Below are 24,702 nucleotides of genomic sequence, written 5' to 3' on the forward strand. Positions count from 1 at the left end.
ATGGATCAAGTGTAGTCTTACCTTCCCCTGCATAATCAGTCTGATTGTGAGGGTGACTTTGGAGTCCTCTTCGTGGAGAGCGGGGGTTTTCTCCAGTTCCATGCTGGAGGAGGAGTCCGTCGAGTCTCGCGGAATTTTGACTGCTTATGGGGCTACGTGTGGGCAGGGGACACTCCACTCAATCTAATGGCTGGGACTCGGGGGCTCTTGGCACTCACTGCAGGCAGGGTAAGCTGGAAAACAGGCGCACATCTCATAAGGAACGTCCAAAGGTTTCGAGCGCTAAAGGTGCGGGGCATGGGAAGTACTTGTTTCAAAGCGAAGCTAGATACTTATTTATAATGATAGTCTGTGACAAGCGCAACGGAATGAGGGCGGCTAATGAGGATCTAGACGCTATTATAAACTAACTTGTCCTAGGTGCGACCGGATTTTGCGGCTGTAACACGAGTCGGCTCGCAATGGTCCGCGGGACCGTTACTTGAACTCTGATACTGGTTCGCGACTCGCAACATAACCTCAGCGTCGCGCCTCATGGCTAGCCGACCGGGTTATCGATCCCGCAATTTCTAAACAAATCTTCCAGACAATGACGCCGCAGCTATCTTACCTCGTTATTTATTCCGATGAACAACGATAACATAACAAATCTTAACACTAATATTATCACGAAGATTTGTATAAAATCACACGTATCACAATTTTCTTAATCACTTATTATTAAAAAACTAATAATATTCGACGCAGATGACGCGTCTTCGTGAAGCTTAAAGCTGTCATAGACAACTAAATGAAAATGACAAATGTGAAATGTGTGAAGTGTGAACTGCACAGATCTGACATTTGTCGTCGTATGTTGGCATTACTTCCCGTTAAGCACTTCAGGCATTTATCTCTATGCTTCAGGCAGTGTGACCATTAGTGGCAGATTTCTGCCATTTAGGCAGATTTGCCTCCTAAATTTTGAGAATAGGCTGATGATTTAAAAAGTGGCAGATTTTGACGAATTTCAAATAAATCCTTATTATTTTTGAAACAAAACAATTTAGGGTCCCGTACCCGAAGTGTGCCAACTCCATAAAAATTCGTGTGCGAGTCCGACGACCTACTTGGTCGATTTTTAGGGTCCCGCACCTCAAAAGGAAAAAGGAATCCTCATAGGATCATTTTTTGTCTGCTTGTCTATCTGTCCATCTGTCTGTCGTGTCTGTCAAGAAAACCTATAGGGTACTTTCCGTTGATCTAGAATCATGAAATTCGGCAGGTAGGTAGTTAGGTCTTATAGCACAAGTAAAGGAAAAAAACCGCTGCTGTGTGGTGCGTCTGAATCCTGCTACAGCAAAGAATGCAGCTACCTGTAGCTGCATTTAAAGTGTGATATTTGGATCGCAATTTCTCAGAGCACGTTTTTATTACGTTTACTGTAAAAAATATAGTGTAGCCGTATAGTGTATAGGCCATTCTTAAATTTTATGAGATGTTGAAATGGAAATTTTATTAGTTTTGAAGTGAAAGCCTTGAGGTTTATTGCTGTTTTATGGTCTGGGCAGATACAGAGATATGACAGTGATACCTACACACTACACAGCGCGACTGCACTCGACAGCTGCACGTAGAACGTAGTCTGAAGCACTTGTCTGAAGTCGTGTTCGTATAATTTCTAATGAAGATTTTATGAAGAACCCACACTGAAGCACAGATTAGGTAGAAGTGCGCGACTTCTACGAATGTTCTGTACTGGACAGTCTTCATACAGTTCACTTTTTTAAAACTTCTGGACATGGCCGTAGCCAGGAATTGATTTCGGGGGGGTTTTAACTGAGCCTTAACCGAATCCTTTCATAAGAAACACACTTTTGCTCGACTAATAGAAAATTTAAAGCGATAGGGTAGCGAGCTAGGCCATAACAAAATTAAGTAAAGTAAATAAAGTACCTTTTAAAAAAGAAAAAGTAGAGTGAGAAGAGGGACTATTTAGAGAGATTCACGGGATTTTTTAGAAACTAAATTCAAGTGGATGAAGTTGCGGGCATCAACCAATAAAAAATTAAAGCGCGAACGAAGCGGCGCGAAGTTTTTAATATGTTTACGAAAAAATCTGTAGGTAGGTACCTACTTACTCTACCTACTAATATTATAAATGCGAAAGCGTGTCTGCCTCTCTAGCTATATGTTACCTTTTCACGGTCTATCTTCGTAACCAGGTACTATACAGATACAGCTTGCATCCTAGAAACATGCATAGGTAGACTTTTTATTACGTAAAATTAAAGAGTTCCTACGGGACTTTGGAAAACCTACCTAACCATCATTTTAGTGATGTAACCACAAATTTATAACACGTTGTTACCTTTCATTAGTTGCAGAATAAATAAAACGTATTTCGCTATAGCGGCGCATACTCCAGACACTAATTGCAGGCCACTTTGCGACAGCGCGTTGTATCGGCGCGAACAAATTCGTATCAAATAAATGCGGCCTAACGTGGTAGGCAGGTACACGTCGCGTCGTAACGTACATTATTCGTATGACGGCGGTCAACGAGGACGACAAATTATTCACGAGGATATTCGTATATTTCACGAGCGCCTCTAATACGACCTGTCGCGAGGGTTTATATTAATGAATTGTTGTTTTGAGTGCTACCAGTTTTCCAAGCGAATGCTTTGTTCAAAAAGATGTGTAGTTACTCGCTGAATGATAATATTATCTACCTATTCCTCAGTACCTACGTAGATGAATAAATTCATACCTACTGATGATTTTAAATCATTTGCAATTGTACTGAATTTTATGTAAGTAATTTCACGTAACAAACTAAAGCGTGAAACAAACTATACGGCATCCGTAAGCCGCGGCTGACAGTCGCGACTGTGCACCAGGGTAGTTGCGGATGCCAATATTTGTATCCGCGGAAGCGGATGCTGATTATTAGAAGTTCACATCCACAGATGCGGATGCCTGAATTAATGCAAATATTCCACATTTGCGGATGCGGATGCGAATATTCGTTACAACCCTGTTGGGTATCATTGTACACTTTTTGATTGGTCAGTTAGCGAACGAAATTATCACCTAGCAAACACGCGTGAGGCACGCGCCACTCTGGCCCCTCACACTTTCTTTGCAGGTCGTTACTAACTGTGGATGCGGATGCCAGAATTAATGCGGATGTTTCGCATTTGCGGATGCGGGTGCGAGTATCCGTAGTAACACCCCTGGTGTGCACAGTCGTCTTACGTGATATCTCTCGGACGTCCGTGGACGTCCAAGCGCTCAAGGTTACGTCCGACCGTACGTCCGACAATGTGCATTGTGCACAGTTCAATGTATTAGCATTATCCAGATACCAATAATATAAGCCGCGGCTATCGGACGCGTTCGTACACCTACGCTAGAGTAACTAGGGCATCCCAAACTACTGCAAATATTTATTCTTAACAGGGTAGATAATAAGACGTAAGTACTTACATGATATTAGGTAGGTGTCTATTATCCCGCAAGGGCTGAATTCATTGATGACTTAGAAGTTAAGTATCTGAAACAATTAAAAACCTTGTAAAAATAAAGTGAAAATTAAAACATTCATTTTGAGTAGGTAATAGCATTATGCCACCATAGTTCTGAATGCCAAACAGCCCGACCCGTCCAGTAGTTTGAGCTGTTCGTTGATAGATATCGGTCGGTCAGTCAGCTTTTCCTTTTATATAATTATTTAGATTTAGAAGATGAGTGAGGTTGTGAAAAACGCCGATGAATTTGTTCAGTTCTTTCAGTAAGCCGTTTAAGAGATTCATTTATAATTCTAATTGAATTTTTATTCAAGCGGCGAGTAAAAAGGAGATGGCTATCTTTAATGAAGGAATTAATAATACAATAGGCGTTATTCGGAACTTCTCCAACTAATTAAACTTAATAATCCTATAGAACGGGATTCACTTCTCAATTTAAGTATTCGGATTTTTTTATAAATCTCCCATTGTGCCGTGTTTCTGAAGCCTTAGAATACCATAATGGACCTTTTTTCATTGAGTAACTTTTTTGAGATTGTAAAGTAATACCATAATGGACCCTTTTCACTGAGTAACTAATTGTAGATTGTAAATTTTGAGTTTATACTAAGATTTAGCATTTTAGCATGTCTCGAAAAATATCATTATCTCTGTAACTCTACCTACCGTGCGGGATTTTCTAAAAAACCTGTCTCAGACTCTCAGACAGGGCATAAGATCCTACCCCTACCCAAGACCCTAGGTTAGACCCTAGGTTATAAAGAAAACCTACCTTATCCAAAATTTCAAGTTTCTAAACCTAATGGTTTAATTGATATATCAGTCAGTTTCTTCATATTCAGACACGAAAATACCAATAAATTGTTCTCGCGTCTGAAGCCTGAGTGCGCGAGTAGCAATGACTTGCACTTGGCCGATTTATTCATTTTGTAGTTTTGCATTCAAAACGATTTGTAGAAGCACAAACAGAATTGATTTTTAGAAATAACTAAGTATATCATAATACTGAACCTATTATGATATTGTATAGTGTCCTTAATTGTTTGGTTAAATATTTAACTGCTGAGTGATGTCTCCAACGTTGTCCTAGTAGGTATACATTTAGGTATTAGGTATATAGAACAAATGTTGTCCTGTATTGTTTTGCTAAAGGAATTCGTGAGTGGAGGTAAATGCGACGCACAGAGATATCGCATTCTCAATCGTATTAACTGACAATTGACGTAGATATTCCAAAAGTCTCGACAGTATGCTTTGAAGCATAGTACGCGACAGGTTGAGATGCCAAACGAAGTATGAGGCGGGGGACGCCCCGCACACCCACACTTCACGTCACCCGCGTTTGCCCGCACCGGGTTAGCGCGGGGGCTGTGCGGGCGTGCGGGGCGTTCCCTCCCCGACTGCCATCTCCTATCGCGTACTATACCTGACACTATCCTTTGTATGATCCCTGGTAGAAGAGGAAAATGCATAGGACGTAAGAAGTACAATAATTCTTATTGGTAAATGTAATAAAAGTACCTACCTACCTAGTAGGAGAGTCCAATTTGGTCACCACATGATAATAATAATCTTTGGAAATACCTACTAATACTATTTTAATTACTGATTGTGTGGAGTATAGTTATGTTCAGAATTCGTTCTAGTTTAATTATTATCCGGACTTTTACATGAGGCAAAACCTAGGATTTGCCGAGTACTTATATTTGGTTTTTACCGATTCACCGATGGACAAAATCCGAAATTAACAGACCATTCTGCGTTTTACCATTTAGACTTGGTAAATATCTTAGGTTTTACTGTAGGTACTAACTGGCTGCTACGTATATCTATGATTTTGGAAGTAACTTGCATAGTGATGTTGTGGGTAGGTTAATGGTATCTTGGTCCAATCAAATGACTTGTAGAGTTCTATATTGTATACTTATAGTCAATTCTTATCGGAAACTAATCAAGCGCTGGAATTGCTGGAGGATGTTTAAGTGGCTATATTATTTGTAGGCTCTTGCCGGAACTGCAAACGCCTTGTCAAGGAAACGTTAAGGCTAGGCACACAAATTGGCTCCTATCGCCTAAACAACTAGCCGCTTTAGTAGCCATAGCGTCGGTCCAGTGGGAGTCAGACTCGCAAACGAGGTTCCGTACCATCGTACAAAAATAACACTTTTTTTTTAATTTCATGGTGGGCATTTTGAAATCTTTATTACTTGTTGTTATAGCGGCAATAGAAATATTACGGTTCACGAGACAGACAGATGGACGGACGAATGGACAGCGGAGTCATAGTAATAGAGGTCCCGTTGGCACCCTTCGGGTACGGAACCCTAACAAGAAGCATTCGAAAAGCTCTATTGCTTTTGTTCGTACGCCAGAGTCGCCCACGGACATCGCGATGGAAGCTTATTAGCAGCGGTTATATTAAATAAATAATTGCTATGATTGAAATATAACCATTAAATAGGATAGTAATAGTCCTGTTGATCAGTTTTGTTGATATAATCTCTATCCCACCCTGCCACCCTATACTAGATTACTAGCTGCCCCGGCGAACTTCGTACCGCCTAACAGTCGATTCTTTATCAGGAATTTTAAAAAAAATTCCGTTTGTAAGAACCATCCTCGTACTTAAAGGAATATTAAGAAAAGAATTAGCGAAATCGGTTCAGCTGTTCTCGAGATTTGCAATCAGCAACACATTCAGCGATTTATTTTTATATAATACAAGCTTCTGCTCGCGGCTTCGGCTGCGTGGGGGAGGGGGGGATTTTCTCATAGTCGTTTCTTAGCTGACACCTAACCTCAACAAAAAACCTACTATACAAATTTCAAGTTAATAATATCAATAATCAAAACTGTCCCATACAAACTTTCATCTCCTATTTTACTACCCTTATGGGCCAATTTTCCAAAAATCCTGAAACACGTATTTCTTTTCATTTGTGACCTAAAACCCAAATACCAATTTCCATGCAAATAACTTGAAAAATGATGGACTTTCATACAAATTTCCATTCCCATTTAACCCACTTAGGGGTGGAATTTCGAAAAATCCTTTCTTAGTGGATACCTACTCTTTAAAAAAAATAAACCCTCCAAATTTCATGTCTTTAGGACCAGCGGTTTAGGCTGTGCATTGATATATATGTCAGTCAGTCAGTCAGTCAGGACTTTGAATTTTATATATATAGATAGAGATTTTCAGGGACCCAATTAAAGTTAGTCAATATTTATTACGTAAGATATGAATGGAAAAGGCAGTGTTGTGTGGAGTCTTAATAAATGTATAATATTTATATTCCATAGTTGCTGCAGATTGTACACATCGTCCGTAGAATTCTCTGTATGAGGCCAATTTGAATGCGGAAACCAATCAACCGCTTGGATCGCTCTAGGATGTTTAAGTGAGGATATTATTCATCGAGCTCACAATCGTATCGCAAACACAAACCAAGGATACCTCCAGCATCTACAATATGTTTCTGTTTATTCTGCAGTTTTAGACAAAGATGCCTATATCATTCACACTCTTTATTGTTCTTTTTACTAAGCGTCCGCTGTCCGTCTGTGCGTCCATCCGTCTGTTTGTCAGGGTGCTATATCTCGTCAACCGTTGTAGGTAGAGAGTAAAAATTTTCACAAGAATTTGTATTTTTATTGTCGCCATACCAACAAAAAAGAAAAATTTCAAAGCGGCCGCCAAGTGTTATTTCTTGTACTATGGCACAGAACCCTTCGTGTGTGATTGGCTGATTTTGAACTCGCACTTGGCTGATTTTTCTAGTACACCTAAAATTATAAAAATCTAACTCGTTGATATAAGAAGGTGACAATGTTAGAGATATCTCTATATATAAAAATGAATCGCTGAATGTGTTGCTGATCGCAAATCTCGAGAACAGCTGAACCGATTTCACTAATATTTTTTTATAATATTCCTAGAAGTACGAGCATGGTTCTTACGGAGGGAAAAATTTAAAAAATCCTGAAAAAGAATCGACTGTTAGGCGGTACGAAGTTCGCCGGGGCAGCTAGTTCTTAATAAAAAATCAACCAACACTTAGTTTTGGTTACTCATCAAAAGAAATTATTGCTTAGGTGATAGTATCTAGCAAGTGGGCGTCCAGCCAAAGTTAGGATTTAACAACTGTTTTAGTAAATCATAGGAGAAGGATAGTTTAAAAATTAACACAACTTAGCCAGTCTTACATGCACCTAACTTATTTAAATAATAATGTGAAAAAACTAATCTTTATGCTAAATTAGGGGAGCAGACTCCTTGTCTTGAATTCATAGTATGCATGACGTGCATTTGTTCATGGTTATAACACAATCATTATAGTACATGGATGTAATACCATAAGGTCTTTGATATTATATTAATACTAGTTGATGCCCGTGGGTTAAGATTTTTAAAAATCCCGTGGGAACTCTTTTATTTTCCGAAATGAAAAGTAGCCTATGTCCTTCCCCAAGATGTAAGCTAACTCTGTACCAAATTGCATCAAAATCGGGTAAACTGTTGGGCTGTGAAAAGCTAGCAGACAGGGAGATAGACAGACAGACCGACAGACAGACAGACACACTTTCGCATTTATGATATTAGAATGGATTTGCAATGTAATTGCTATAATATACGTCATAGTTCATGCAGTGTAGAAAAATTGGAACTTTCGCATCGTCGTAGCCTCGTAGCAGATTGCTACGAGTACTTAATCTGGCGCGAATTTCTATGCCTAAAACTAGCTCATGTTCACGACTTCGTCCGCTGGCGCTGGACTACATAAATTTCACATCCCTATTTTACCCCCTTAGGGGTTGAATTTTCAAAAATCTTTTCTTAGCGGATGTCTACGTCATTATAGCTATCTGCATGCCAAATTTCAGCCCCACTCGTCCAGTGGTTTGAGCTGTACGTTGGTAGATCAGTCAGTCAATTAGTCAGCTTTTTCTTTTATACATATATATATATATATATATATGTATAAAAGAAAAAGCTTTTTCTTTTATACATATATATATATATATATATATATATATATATATGTATAAAAGAAAAAGCTGACTAATTGACTGACTGATCTACCAACGTACGTATATATATATATATATATATATATATAAAGAAGATTAATAATACTGGTTTTAAGTCAAATATTCAAAAGAAAACGAAGGAAGGAAGATTTTTCCAAATTTCTAAGGTGATTCGGCTGGAAATAGAATTCGGGACCTCCCATTTCTTAGACTACAGAGTACCTACTCCACTGCTCCAGGTTAGTCGTTAAAAACCCAAGCTAACTAGCTAGTACTCAAGTAAATAGAGTAGTTGCCAAAGTTTTATTTTGGTGTAACATTCTTGTTTGCGCCGTTCCTCCCTAGATTCTGATTAATAGCAGTAATATTCGGGCACGCTATACCGTATGGACCACAAGAATTGTAGGCTCAATGTGTTCATGGCCGTTCCTGCTCGTAACTCAAACGTAACCGCCATTAATATTTTATTATGTTCCCGAAAAAATATTTCGAATTGGAAATTTGGGTTGTATATGGTCTATAGAATTTTATTCATAGTGCGCTTCAAACACAAGCTATAGTACGCAACAGGTCGAGATGTCAATCGGGGAGCCAACGCCCCGCACAGCCCTCACGTCACCCCAGTGCGAGCACGCGCGGGTGACGTGAGGGTGTGCGGAGCGTCCCCCCGCCTCATATCCCTATTGCCATCACAACCTGTCGCGAACTTGGCTCACTACAATAATGAGCAAATATGGCGAATGAGTTCTCAAAATGTAGGTACGCACTATAAGTAATACCTGTCTGTGTTATTTTTAAGGTTCTAATTTTATTTTGCTTATGCTTTGTTATTTGATGAGGCAGACAATTTTCATCTAAAACTTACATAGATAAAAGTCGCTAAAGAAAATTGTTAACATCAAGTTCGATATCAGCTGTGGATAATTAACTAAAAAAAAATTAAGTTGAGATTTTTTTTACAAACCAGTTTTTTAAAAACGAATGAAGTTAATGATGCTTGCTAGCTTGTGGGATTTATCGTTTTATGATAAATATCTATCCATAAAATCTTTACTCTAAGTATTCTTCACTAAAATAGTAATTATTTATTTAAATTTTGTGCGGCTCCGGCCCGCCATGATATGCGCTCACCTTTATACAGCCAACGGTTGAAAGTCATTAGGAAAATGTTTAATCTCGTACTTAACATAAATCATAGACTCCCAAGGATTACTAATAGCTCCGAGACCTGGGGGAACAAAGCAGGTTTGGGAGCAATCAGCCGGAAATACGAGAAATCAATTTTCAACTGTTAACGAGGCGGGTATCTTATTTTTCTTTTGTTCTTACGGCCTACTTTAACTACTTACCAAGCAATAAATTTTAGATTGATAATAATGGCCATGGAGTCTCAGTGCTAAAAAAAATTTACGAGACTTTTCACCGCGATTAAAAGCCTCATCACACCGATTCCACGCAAGTCTTGTCTGTCATATTACTAGGGTGTTTTTGTCAAACGCGAAGCCAGAACCAGTGAACTCCATTTAAACACTTGTAAATTAATAGGTGTAATTGAGAAAGGAGGTACCTAGTCGATGCATTAACCTCTCACCTCATCCACGTGAGCTGCCGAGTGGCAAATATGTAACTACCTTTTATTCGGATTACCTAAACCGTAGGTAAACGTGGTCCCGAATACAACGGCGGTTATTGAGCTATTGAAACCGATAGCTCTGTTGAGTGTATTTATTTAGCGGTCCCGTGGGGTGTAACTGGGTTGCGGTGAATAGTGGCTTATATTACCCAATTTGCATACTAAACAGATACATAATAATTGAACAAGTATCATGTAAGTATGTCAATTGCAACATCACGTAGGAAACAATCAAATAATACATACTACACTATTTATTTTCAAGTGGAGAGAAATCTTTGAAACAAGCGTCGTTTTATTATTTTAGCCTTTGTCAGAGTCAACGTCTCAGCGACATTTTTCGCCTGTGATTACAGGCAAAAATGGGTCACATTCCTTAATGCGGAGTATAAAAATCAGAAGTTTGTAGGCACACCTAATCGTTGGGGAAAGTCAAGTACCTATGTATTTTATCATCTTTCACTTGTGAATAGGTAACATCAAAGAGAACAGTAAAAACTAGGTACCTAGCAGGTATAGCTTTCATTTGGAGCCCGCAAGAAAATTACAACAACTAAAAGCAACTTCTTAGTTCTTACATCAAACGAATACCTTTAAAGAGAAATAACAAAAGTCGTGTAGTAACATTTACGTGGCTTACTGAGTGCATTAAGACAACTTTTAGTTTCCAAGTTGCGATAAAAAGAGCTGGAGCGTAGTTTTCATGCATATTTTCTCAAGGCTTTTCACTTGCGGGGGTGGTGAGTTTTTATATTTTCTTTCCAAAACTTGGGATTGAATTAGCATTTATTGTCTATACATTGAATTTACTGGCGCTTTGATAGCAATTTTATTTACCGGTTTGGGAATAATGCCAGCAAACTTATTTCGATTGGATGCCGATAAGATTGAAAAAAATATAGATAAAGATCAAGTACGCACGACGTGATGAAAATGTTTTCACGGACCCGATTATTAGGTATGGTCTACATGGGAATATTAAATTAAATTAAGCTTAACTGCCTCAATAGTCTAGTGGCTAGCTTAATTGGCTGCGGATCCGAAGACCCCGAGTTTGAGTTCCAAGGCAAACATTGTTTTTCAGCCCGAAGTTGGGAAGTTGGTGGTGTTACACTTGTATCTCGGATTACTTGTACTATTTCTTTTTTGTACCTATTCCACTAACTTTACAACTTCTCGCACTGCCAATGGTCACTGGTTGAAATCTCTCATAGAGATGAAAGCTTCCCTGTCCACTTTTACTCTCTTTTTCTCTTTATTGTAAACTAGAGGACGCCCGCGACTTCGTCCGCGTAGATTTAGGTCTTTAAAAATCCCGTGGGAGCTCTTTGATTTTCCGGGATAAAAAGTAGCCTATGTCCTTCCCGGGATGTAAGCTAACTCTGTAGAAAATTTCATCAAAATCGGTTAAACTTTGGGCCGTGAAAAGCTAGCAGACAGACAGACAGACATACTTTCGCATTTATAATATTAGTATGGATGTTTTTGGTACAAATTAACACGTAATATTAGATTATTCAACATGAGGGTAGTGCAATGTCTTACGTTACGAGCGCCGGGATGAATCCCAAGCGTAACGAGGGACTGCAGAGTAACTCCCGAGCGTAGCGAGGGTGTTGCATTATATAGGTCCTGCGCCTGATCTCTCTCCGGTTGTGTTGGATTGTCGTCCCAATAATCTATGAGCGTGAGGGAATAGAGAGTGCACCTGTGTTTGCTTATACACTTGTGGCCTACAATACCCCCTGCGTAGATGGTTAATATCCCATTAGCCCTCGTGGCTGAAATTCGGTCAGGGCTCACGGGAGGGCATATAATTAGAGATTTTGTTTGAAATATAAATCAAGTTAGAAACAAGTCTTATTTAATATTAAATATAAGAAAACCATTAACCTCGACTTCGAAAAAGTTTTAAGCCTCAGGGCTTACAAGTACCTAAAGCTAATTGTAAATCTTTTATAGATAGGTAAATAATGATAATAATTCGTTTATATACAATCTAAACTAAACTGAATCGACTGGTCTAAAAACAGTATCCATTTCACATTATTCCCTGCGAAAAAAGATACAAACTTTACCTCTTTATAATATTAGTATAGATGAATCTGTATATATAAAATTCAAAGTCCTGACTGACTGACTGACTGACTGACTGACTGACTTATATATCAACGCGCAGCCTAAACCGCTGGTCCTAGAGACATGAAGTTTGGAGGATGTGTTCTTTATAAAGAGTGGGTATCCACTAAGAAAGGATTTTTCGAAATTCCACCCCTAAGTGGGTCAAATGGGGGTTTGAAATTTGTGTGGTCCACGCGGATGAAGTCGCAAGCATAAGCTAGTACTTAATATAATCATACATTATGGATCACTAAAGCCAGTATTACAGAGTTCCATACTAAACTTTGCATTCCGTAATTTTATTTCATTGTATAGACATGTGACTAGGATCCGAACCCTTTTCCGACCCTCGTCGGATTTCCGACACTATTGCTTTCCAATGTCTTCATATTTTGTTTTCGATACCTATCCACTTGAATATTTAACAATTATGTAGGTACTAGATAATGCCTGCGACTTGACGACAGGGTCTTCTCCGGTTGGCCGAAAGCCAAGCGGGGGTACGGGCCTCGAGGCGTAGCCTCCTTACCCGGGCAAGGCGCGGGGTATTCAATTACCCCGGTGTTGATCCTCTAGCCGGAATTTCACCGGCTAGGGCCCGCCATCATTGGCTTGGGGCCTCGTGGCTGGTTGTGTTCCCCGCGCTGAGGGCGATAGAGTCGCCGTCGCGCGCGGGGGTGGTGTCTGGTCCGGTCGTGATCTCCGCGTTGCGGACGATAGGCTGGCCATCGCGCGCGGAGATAGTGTCAAATCCGGTGGGTCTCGCGTCGTCATCATCATCGCTAGGATCGCCTGCGTGCCACGCTAGTGGTGGCGATCGTAGGAGTTCCCGAGGCAGAGGACGCCCGGTCGGTGGTCGAATGGTCAGCGGAGCGATGCCGTGAAGGTTTGTGTAAGGTCCGTAGTCCGCGCGCGCAAACATGCGCCGCGCAAGTGTACGGACGTACTCCTCCACGGTGGGCGTCTTGAGGTCGCGATGAATGACATCATTCCTCACGTACCTCGGCGCTCCTACGATCATGCGTAGGCACTTGTTCTGCTGGACTTGTAAGCGGCTCTTCTGGTGTTCTGAACAGAGAGCATACCAGGCAGGAGCCGCGTACGTCAGACGTGAGCGGACATAGGCTCCGTAAATCCGGAGCTTGGTCTTCAGTGAGAGGCTTGAGGTGAGGATCTGGTACAGCATCGACGTGGCAGCCTTGGCATGATCCACGGCGTGGTTCACAGTGGGGATCATGCTCAGGTTATTGTCGATGCGACACCCCAAGTAGCACACCGAAGTCTGCCACTCTATGCCCTGCCCTCGCAGTTGGAGCTGACGTAAAGGCTTCCGGATGCCGAACAGGATCGCGGCAGTCTTCCCCACGTTGACTGCCATTTTCCACTTATCCAGCCAATCCGGAAGCAAATCCAGCAGACGTTGCATGCGATTGGTAGCGATGATCTGATGGTATGACGACGCGAGATACGCGCTGTCGTCAGCATAAAGCGACAACAGCACGTCTTCCTCCCCCTCGCGCAAATGTTCGGCGAGGGTAGGGATGTCGTCTGTGTACACCGCGTACAGACACGGGGACAAGCAGCTGCCTTGTGGTACTCCTGCTCGTATCGGGCGCGGCTGGGAGTCCGCCTGCGACTTCGTCCGCGTGGATTTTGGTTTTTGAAAATCCCGCGGGAACTCTTTGATCTCCGGAGTAAAGTAGTCTATGTCCGCCTGTCTCGAATCCATGTCATCACTGGCAACCCGCACTGTTCGAAGACTTTGTTCTTCAAGCACAGAGGAATTTTGGACAAGAAGACATCTCGAAGCTTCCTGAACGCTGCCCAACCGAGTTGGATTCGGCGGTTGACCTCTTTCTCGAAATTTGACCTACCCAACTGGATTGTGTGTCCTAGGTATATATACTCGTCTACAATTTCGAGTGCAGAACTCTCAACGATTACTGGGTGGGGCCGGGCATTAGACATGATTTTCGTCTTACTCATGTTCATTTTTAGGCCCACCTGCTGAGAAGCTCTGCTAAGGTCATTGAGCATTGTATTGATACTAGGTGGACGGACGACATCAGACGAGTCGCTGGGAGCCGCTGGATCCAGGCGGCGCAAGACCGTGGCGTGTGGAAGTCCCTACAAGAGACCTATGTCCAGCAGTAGACGTCTATTAGTTGATGATGATGATGATGATGTCCGCCTTCAGAATGCTAGCTATCTGTGTACCAAGTAGATGATGGCCACAACTTCATCCACAGAGCTTAGTTTTCTTAATTCCGTGGAAAGTTGTTAGTTTTCCGGGATAAAAATATTATGTTCTTTGGAATACAAGCTATCTCTGTACCAAATTTCATCAAAGTCGAATCAACAGATGGACAGTAAAATCTAGCAGACAGACACATAGACACTAACTATTATAGAGTAAAATAGGGGTTTGTGTGTAGTCCACGCGGACGAAGTCGCGAGCATAAGCTAAGTAGTGAATAGGTAATATTAGGATTCCTTCACTTTCGCTAGCTTATAACATGTAATGTAACCATACAAGTGGATCATATAAAATCTTTTTTATTTACTTCTCAAATAGATTACCTATAATTCGCGTAATTCCTTTTAAAAGTTTTTGTTATACTTAAGTCCCGCAAATTGCATATGCACTTGGCCGCCATTTTAGTAACGTCAAAACTAGATTGAAGTTTCGAGCTAATGGTATCAAAGAATTTGCAAGTAGGTACTACTACGTAGTACAACTATTCCTATGTCGATGAATGGTATAATTTTTATTTCGGCTGACGTCAAAATGACGACATTTCGATGTTAATGAGACATGGTTCCAGCGCAATAGCAATTTGCGGGATTTATACTGGAAATAAAGTTTTAGGTAGTTATTTGTTTATTTATAAAATATCTCTGTTAATTTTTTTTTTATTTTTTTCGTATTTAAATTATTTAAATAAACTATTAATAAACTTAAATCTAAAAAAAACAACATTAAATTAAAACTAAAATAAATTAAATTAAATCTAAAACCTCATCGAGACCACCGCAGCGAGGCATTGTACCCAAGATGCTGGCAGCATTACCCCTTTGGATGGCCAAACTAATTCTTTGACCAAGGTAGCTGCCAGCTCTCGGGTCCCCGGTTGACTCGATAACTCTTTTCGCAATTTCTTCAAAAAGAGCTCGAGCCCCCGGGCCCCACGGCCCCAAGGTCTCCACACCAAAAGGCACGAATACGAAGCTCCCATCGAGGTTTTCATATTTGCGCCTCTTGGCCTGTTCGGCGCTGATGGCCGCTGCACCCGCCATAGAGGAGGTCGCCTGAATGTGGGATGCAGCTAAAGTGTCTACACAAGTTGCATCCCAAACAAGCGACCTGCCCATCTTCCACGGTACGAGCGTCATACCATCAGGTCTCTTGCCATCGCTACGTGCCAAACCAATAGGTTCTAGTACAGCTGGCACATGGGCGGTGGCAAGGGACCTCCGGATGATGTCGTTAAGGGTACTATGGCGGGAGAAGCGTCCAGCGCTTCTCGAACAGGAGAGCCCATGGTGGCCGAAGGCGTCAACGCAGTCACCGCAGTGGCAACGGTGAGGCTGGTTTATTGTGGCGCCAAGCCTAAGACCAATGAGAACAGAAAGTGTCGTATGGTCTAACATAGTGCCCAGGTTGGCAGAGGGAAGAGCATGTAGCCAGTAGCCGGACTCTTTTGCAGAAACAGCGAGAAGACGAGCACGGTCTTTTTTAGAATTTGCGTTTGCTAGTAAAGTGTCAAATGTCGTTTTGCAAATAATGTCGTCCCACTGTCTCTGGGAAGAAAGAGAAACCGGCACTTGGCTGGGACTATGCATGGACCATTCATTTCTTGCCTCTGTTAAGCCAGACACCTCTATGGAACCCAAAGAATTGGATATAATCTTGCCATAGAGAGTGTGTGTACTGTAAACAGAGGAAAGAAATGCTGGCAGCGAAACACTAGAAATTTTGCGAATTCCCAGACCTCCATACCTGATTGGAAGAGAAGCCTGGGACCATGCTTGATTACTTATTGGACAATTTAGAATACTAGTGAGAATATTTTTAACAAAAGCATCCAAATTGTCCAATAGAGTATTAAATTTCCAAAGTGGAGAACATCTTAGATAGTACGTAAATTTTGGAACAAATAAACAAAACCGCAATATTGTGAGAGCCATATGTGGATTAATTTCACACAGACGGTGGGAGTTACTACTAAATTTTGAAATAGTATTTTCAACAAATAGAGGAACTGATGCATCTAGTACGGGAGCCCCTAGGAGACGAAGTGACTCATCATTTAAAATTTTAATACCAGGAGCCAACATATTGAATTTCTCTAAAATATCTAATTTAGAATCAGCCGAAAACGAATTTGGAACATATACTTCGCATTTATCAAAGTTTAGTTCTAGGCCAATAGATTCAAATTTTGATATAACACTGCTTAGATCGTCCAAAACTGTGTTCACTTCGCCACCTAAGGTCCCATCATCTAAATACCAAACATTGAATTTTGAATTTAGCGTCGAAATGATAGGATGGATAGCTCTGTTAAATAGAGTTGAATAACTAATAACATTATGTTCAACGGTCAAAGAAAAAAGAAAAGTTCCGTAAGCAGCATAAAATAGTTTTTTAAATACATATACGTATTTCCAACATACAATTATAAAATAATGAGCATTTCTTCTCGAAAGCATTAAGTGTGTGAAATAGGCAGCTATCCTTTATAAAAAGGACCGTTTTCCCTCTCCCGTGCTTTTGTGTCACACAATAAAAATAAAATAGACAGTCTTTTGTGTTGCTTCCAAAGTAAAAGTAGGAAAATCAAAATACTCACCAAGTACCAGGTACCTGAGTTATTTACTTAACTAAGGTATCCAAGAAAATAGACGTAACCTGCACTGGTTAGTCGGCAAATATTATTTGCTAATAAAGTAATTATCATTTTCAACAGAGTATTAGGTATAATAATACTAGCTGAAGCCCGCGACTACTTACATCTGCGTGGAATTAGGTTCTTAAAAATCCCGTGGGAACTCTTCAACAAACCAACAAACAAACACACTTTCGCATTTATATACAACGCAAACACATAGTATACCTATCTGCCTGGTTCAATAAATCAATATATCCATACTAGCTGTTGCCCGCGACTTCGTCCGCGTGGATTTACGTTTTTCAAAATCCCGCGGGAACTGTTTAATTTTCCGGTATAAAAAATAGCCTATGTGTTAATCCAGGGTATAATCTATCTCCATTTCAAATTTCATCCAAATCCGGTCAGCCGTTTTTACGTGATTGAGTAACAAACATCCAAACATCCACACTTTCACATTTTGTAATATTATTAGGATTAGGATTATATATTATTCCATACTAATATTATAAATGGGAAAGTACCTACTGTTTGTTTGTCTATTGTCTCATCCGCTTAAAAATCTTGACTGGTTCTAAGGATACTTTTCAAAGTTTCCACGGGATTATTATAAAACTTAACCACGCGGACAAAATCTCGAGGTTCAGCTAGTAATAAGAGTGCTTCTTTTGAAATAAAATACCTACAATAAAAACAGAAATACAAGCAATCATTACAGGGTACTTGAAAATGAAAATCGCTGTTTTTTCAGGTCTTAAAATCACTCGACCTCATAAATCGTTGTTGCGTACAAACGTAAAAAATACGACGCTCCGTCGTTTACCAAGCTGTTTGAAAGAACTCGATGTAAAATTTCGATCACCATTTCAAAAGTTTTTCTCTTTTTATAAAACGTGTTGCAATCGTGAGTTTTATACTAGTTTTAACTGTGCGCTTATTTTTATCAAACCAAGAATCAAACCTAAGACGATTTTTTTTTAAATAAAAGAATATTAGCCATGTTAAATGACTAATATTCCCCTTTCCTCTTCAATTAAGCGTCAGGCTTGTGCTAGGAGTAGGTACGACAATAGTGCAACGGGCGGGGTTTGAACCATCGACCTTTCGGTTTTCAGTCCACTCCTATACCGGTTGAGCTATTGAGGCTCTAAATTGCTTGTTGTATGTATGTCTTACGCCCCTCTGGGACATTATATACGCACAACTAGCTTTTGCGCACTATTTTGTACGCCTGAAATAATTTAGAGCCCAAAATACATTACATTAGCTAATATTATAATTTGTAGCTCAATACAATATTATGCCCGAGTGACTCATGTGATAATACGTACATATAGCCGTTCTATCTTTAAGCGAAAGAATTTACAAAATCAGATTTACTCCCTTCATACAAACTCACAAAAATAACAATTTTTACCTGCCCTTTAAGATGATGCCCACGACTTCTTCTGCGTGGATCAAGGTTTTTGAAAATCCCATGGGAGCTCGTTGACTAACTGCGATAAAAAGTAGCTCATGTCACTCTCCAGGTCTTAAACTATACCTATGCAAAAAAATCACATCAATCCGTTGCTCCGTGGCGACGTGATTGTAGGACAAACTAACAAACCAACAAACAAACACACTTTCGCATTTGTAAATATTTAGCGTTGCGTCAGTTTTCGTGCAGTTTAGGCTTCTAATAAGGGGTTAATTTAATCTAAGCTTAAAAGGGAGAAACCCTTGCTAAGAAAGGGTTTTTATAAATTCGTCCCTAGCAAATCTAGCTAGTCGTCTACAATAATTTCTGTTATCTTGCTTAATATGTGTTGTCATAACCATCCAGAGCGGGCAACTAGGTCGTAAACATGCTGAAACTCAATTAGAGTACAAGAATTACTTACAAAACATACTCGGAGTACCTACACGAAGGCACGGCATATAGCGCCGCGAGGCCTACTCCAAATTACGCGGCCTACATAGGCCTTTGTCACAATCATAATGTGTTCTCTTTTATATTAAAATATAAATAATTTAATAGCTAGATAGATATACGTACTTCTACAAAATTATTTAAATAATCGTCCTTAGAAATAAATATTAAGAACATAATTATCTACTGGTAATGTAATATAGCTACTATATCTCTATATAGTACATAGATATACTAAACTCCTTCCAAACTCCAAACTCCTTCTCATCCTAAGAGGAGACCCGTGCTCTGTAGTGAGCCGGCGATGGATTAATCATGATGAGATCGTAGTTAAGGTTTAACTTACTGTTATCGAATACAGAAAAAAAAAACGTTATTTTGACACCAACTATAACATTTGATAGCGCTAGTTAACACCTGTTTTAATTAAAATTCTCCCAACATTGTTGCAATTTAGCGTAGTGTTATAAAAAGTAATGTTAATAAGATCCAGTGTCAGGGTTTACGTGCGATATAAATCAGGCCTCTTTTCATTTTGGCAGCGACGCTGCTCATTTCTTTTCCTGACACAATTGCTAAAATACCTGCCTACGAACGAAATTAAAGCTATCTACGCGTAATTTTAAGTCCCTATTACACTCACGGGATTAGGTGAGTACTTGACGTGAAATTTTCACGACGGAAAGCAGGTAATTATTCTTTATTTATCTAATCAGTGGTGAAGGTTGATTTACTCACAACTTTAAAAATAAATAAAAGAGTATAATATAAAGGCTCATTTTTTTGTAAGAAGGGTCGCTATGAAGACTTTAAAACTATTCGAGGAAATACTTAAAATAAACAGTAAAACACATTAAACTTTTTTTTAAACACAAAGACGTACCCAAAAATTCTTCCTGAAAAATTAAATTCTTAAAATGTTTCAAGCTTCTATATTGGTTGCGAGATTTTTGTACTTTCATTTGAAAATAACAAAGAGGTAACTTTTTTCCATAGTTTTTTCCTTTTTTGTTTCATAATGTATTTTGACAGATTTTAGAGAATACCTAACATAGAGATAGTATCCAAGGTACCTAACCTTTGTTTCTGTATTCTATGAGGCCGAAATAATACAAGACCTGGATCAAAATCAACACAAGCCAGCCCACTACTGACGGCTCTCCTCCTAGAATGAGAAAGGCTTAGGCCATAGTCCACTACGGTCATTTTCGGTTTCTCATGTGATTTTCAAGTAATAATTAATAGCCTCAACTGGTGACAGAAGGGCTGGCTCATTTTTTGCGCAGCGGATCAGCCTGGCTGTCCAGCGCGGAAATGCAGCCAGTATTCTTGGCACCATTCCACGCGGTCATGATTTATATAGTAATTAGATAAGGCTAGCTTTAAGTTTTATTGTATTAAAAAAAAAAAAAAAAAAAGTAATAATTTTATTTAAGAAAACTTAAAATCATTAATTTAATATAAAGAAAAATAAATAAAAAATTTGTAAAAATAAAGAACTTATAGATCATAGACAGAGTCATAGATCTTAGACATCATGACATGGGGTTCTGTCAAAAGGAAACACGAGCGGACCGAGCATAGGGACCGAGTAGTTTCGGAAATTTCATTTCGATTTTTCGACAAATTTCGCAAAATGGATACAAGCTTTAATAAATGATTAATCCAATATCGGTGAACGTAGCTTTCAAAGTTTCATTAACAGCTATTTACTCGTTGCTTGTGTGATAAAGTTCACTAAAAACTAATAGGTAAGTTTCATTAGCGAATTTCGCAATTTAAAATATTGTTAATTCAATAGGTACCTATGTTTGCAACTTTTTATTATTATTAACTAGATGATGCCCGCGACTTCGTCCGCGTGGATTAAGGTTTTTGAAAATCCATAAACCAGGTTATGCTAAGGTTAAGCTGGATTGATTCTTACATCCGGGTTCTTGCTGGACTAGGAGTAAATGTAGTCACCTCATTTTTTTGTATAACCATTTGACGTTAAGACCAATACTTTTGTAGAATTCATTCCAAATCCATACTTAATATTATAAATGCGAAAGAGTGTCTGTCTGTCTGTTTGTCCGTCAGCTAGCTTTTTATAGCTCAACCGTTCAACCATGAAATTTGGTACAGATTTAGACATAGGCTACTTTTATCCCGGAAAATCAAAGAGTTCCCACGGTATTTAATAAAAATTTAATCCAAGCGGACCAAGTCGCGGGCACATCTAGTATTATATAATTTATAATCGAAGCACTAATGTTGTCGCCACCTGTCTAATAATAATTAAGAAATTTGTTGTGGTAAATAATCAAGTCTTAATTTATTTCGACAGGGGACCTCTCATCTACCTACTGGCGTGATTGCTACGAAAGGTAAGTAAAGTGTTATTTACACACATTTTCAACGCCCTTCACACCCTTGTAATTACTCCACGAAATTAGATTACGATTGAAAAATTGTATACCACTATATTTTTCCCGTAAATTCAATTTGATAATTTTCAGAGATTTTTTTATTTTTCTTTCTATGAAAACCTTATTCGGACTATTACCTATGAACAATTTAAAATAAATAAAGAGCCGAACCAATCCATCCGTTCTGAAGTGATGGACTTAACAAAGAACAATATTTCAATTTTATTTATAGGTATAGATTTATATAGTCACCTTATGTTGCAAGATGCTCAAGGTATAGAATTTCTGCAAATGCAGTCCCATTTGGCATCAATCGTATTGGATATGAAATGTCTTACAGTTTCTGTAGTCTCCACATATTTCCCCTGTGCCGCTTCAGAATGCTGAATGCTGCCTGTGACGCTTGCTTGGTAAAGAAATCCGATTAAGAATCTACAAGTTGGTCAAAGTATATTTACTCAATATTGGCTAGATCAGATCGCTTTACTTTACTTTTAGCCTTCTTGAACTTATGCACAACATACTATTCAGTTTGATGAATTCCGACTTAACAATAGGTAGGTATAGATACACAATGGGGCCGATTCTCTTGTACACAATCTCTAAACTAAACTAAATTAACAGGTCTAATTCTAGTGCTATCCTTTTCCGCGAGCAAAATTATGAAAGGGATAGCAATAGATTTAAACGTGCCATTTTAGTTTAGTTTAGAGATTGTGTACAACGGAATCAGCCACAATGTTTAGTCATACTCTAAAAGGACTATGTACTAATGTATAATGTCAGGTGAAAAGAGCTCTGGTCAACGGAAAAGGGGAAGTATCGACGCCTGGGTATCTATACCTACTGTAGATATATATTATATTCCTTCAGCGCCCAAGCAAAACCAACCATGTGGCGGAACAGGCACCATAGGTACAGCAAAAACGCTTGAAAACTCACCCACTGCGCAGGTTAAAGGTTAAAGCTCTTATTTCCTAACACAAACTGTAACACACTATGAGATATGAATTCTACATTTTCTGGCATCTTGCCAGAACTCAAATTACTTCTTCGTATCCACTTTGTACCTACTAGTTACTCCCGCTACTTTAAGTATGTACCTCATATTCTGTGATGATTAGAATTATTAGAATTACATAATATTTTACCCATTTGAAGGCAACTTCTCTTTTTTTTTGTACAGCTACGGGCGACCCTTTGGTTTTTCAAATCTTTACCGTGAATCTTGAATTTTCCCGATAAGGATCGTAACGAAGTCTTTTGTATCATTGCCAAAAAATGTTTCATTGAGCGATACATTGATAAATAATAAAAGAATTCAATCCTAAAGTAGGTAAATTGTGAATTGATGCTTTTTAGTTAGGATTCAAAGTGTGTAGGTATACCTGTAGGTAGGTAGGTATCTACTCTCTCATCGTGGGATGTATTCACTTATACTAAAATGCTTTACCTACTGACATGCTCTGAAAAAGCATTGAACATTTTTATTAAAAGTGAGCAAAAGGCTTTGTACGGAATTCGAAATTGTTCTAAAGGTTTTTCATCAAGGTACTGTGTTCCGATCGTAGCACCAGGTGCTTTACGTCAATAAAGAGAACTTTTATAGCAAAAAGGCATACTTTTATGGTGCTTTCAAATTGTTGCGCGGAAGCAGCGCGGCTGCAGTGCAGCTTCGTAAATCTATATAAATAAAAATGCATGACTGCAGCGCTCGAAATTATATGGATTTACAAAGCGTATTTTTGACAGACAGCGAAAGTGCGTCTGTCTCTCTGTCTGATTGTCTGTCTGTCCTTCTATCTTTCTTCTAGCTTTTCACAGCCCAACCGATTTTGATGAAATTTAGTACAAAGTTAGCTTACATCCCAGGGAAGGCTACTTTTTATCCCGGAAAATTAAAAATTCCCACGGAGTTTTTAAAAAACCATAAGTCACGCGGACGAAGTCGCGAGCATCATCTAGTAATCAATAAAGAGCAAAATAAAGAATAATAAGTGGATATCTAGATACCTACTTATAATAAAACTGGATGATTTCTGTAAATAATAGGTAGGTATATTTCGCATTATTATCGATAATAATATAGACCCAAAACAATTTTATATTTTGGTCCATCTGTCTGAGCACGCTTCACGCGGAAGTTACTATGGCGAATATTATCTAAATATATAAAATTCAAAGTCCTGACTGACTGACTGACATAGATATCAACGCACAGCCTAAACCGCTGGTCCTAAAGACATGAAATTTGGAGGGTCTATTCTTTGTGAAGAGTAGGTAATAGGTATCCACTAAGAAAGGATTTTTCGAAATTCCACCCCTAAGTTGGTTAAATGGGGGATGGAAGTTTGTATGAAAGTCGGTCATTTTCCAAGTTATTTGCATGAAAATTGGTATTTGGGTTTTCGGTCACAAATGAAGAAATACGTGTTTCAGGATTTTTGGAAATTTTGCCCATAAGGGTGGTAAAATAGGGGATGTAAGTTTATATGGGAAAGTTTTAATTATTGATATGAAATTTGGAAAGTAGGTTTTTTCTTGAGGTTAGGTGTCAGCTTAGAAACGACTATGAGAAAATTCCCCCCCTAAAGGAGTGAAATGGGGGTTGGAAGGTTATATGTGTTATTCGGTGCTGTTCAGAGTGCGCGTCCTGATGTTATAATGTTTGTTTCTGAAAAAAAAATGCCATTTGTTTCCTGTAGGCCACGCGGGCGAAGCCGCGGGCAGAAGCTAGTTGTGTCATATTACAGTAAGAAGCTTAAAAGAAATCTAAAAAGCACCATGGAAATATGCTCGGAAACTCAACTTCAACTTTATCGTAACAGCCCTTTCACCTTGTATGCTAGCGTTCACACGAGCATCCCGCATGCGGGATGCTCGCTAGCATATAAACACAATCGCCATCAAACGGGATCCTGCAGAAAACGGGATCCTGCAAAAAACTGGACGCCGGCGTGTGAAAGGGCTGTCACCCATCCCGTCGTGATACGACTGTAACTGGGTGAATCGACAAGTCAAAATCATCAAATAAGTTGTGGCATGTTCCCGTTATCTACATTATAATATTATGTTTTATAGTAAGTCCAGAAGCTTCTTTTAATATAGGTACCACTCGTAAGAAATTTCAAGAGGAATAACAAAAGTGGGACATAAATTTATCATTAACTAGCTGATGCCCGCGACTTCG

General features: G+C 39.2%; 1 protein-coding gene across 11 annotated transcripts in view; it reads right to left on the reverse strand.

The window, feature by feature from the left end:
- Nucleotides 1–24,702, reverse strand: part of mub (poly(rC)-binding protein mub) — a 221,409-nt gene that overhangs the window by 24,271 nt on the left and 172,436 nt on the right. For 8 of the 11 annotated variants that reach the window (XM_069502227.1, XM_069502228.1, XM_069502229.1 and 5 more), the window contains 2 exons: nt 3,472–3,538; nt 22–233 (listed from right to left, as the gene is read on the reverse strand). In XM_069502227.1, the coding sequence (XP_069358328.1) occupies nt 22–102 (81 nt within the window). In that variant the 5' untranslated portion in view covers nt 103–233; nt 3,472–3,538. Of the gene's footprint in view, nt 1–21; nt 234–411; nt 541–610; nt 797–3,471; nt 3,539–24,702 lie in introns of those variants that run through there. The other 3 variants (XM_034973826.2, XM_034973827.2, XM_034973829.2) reach the window with 3 other exon arrangements.

Source organism: Maniola hyperantus, chromosome 12, assembly GCF_902806685.2.
Source record: "Maniola hyperantus chromosome 12, iAphHyp1.2, whole genome shotgun sequence".
Classification (NCBI taxonomy): Eukaryota; Metazoa; Arthropoda; class Insecta; order Lepidoptera; family Nymphalidae; genus Maniola; species Maniola hyperantus.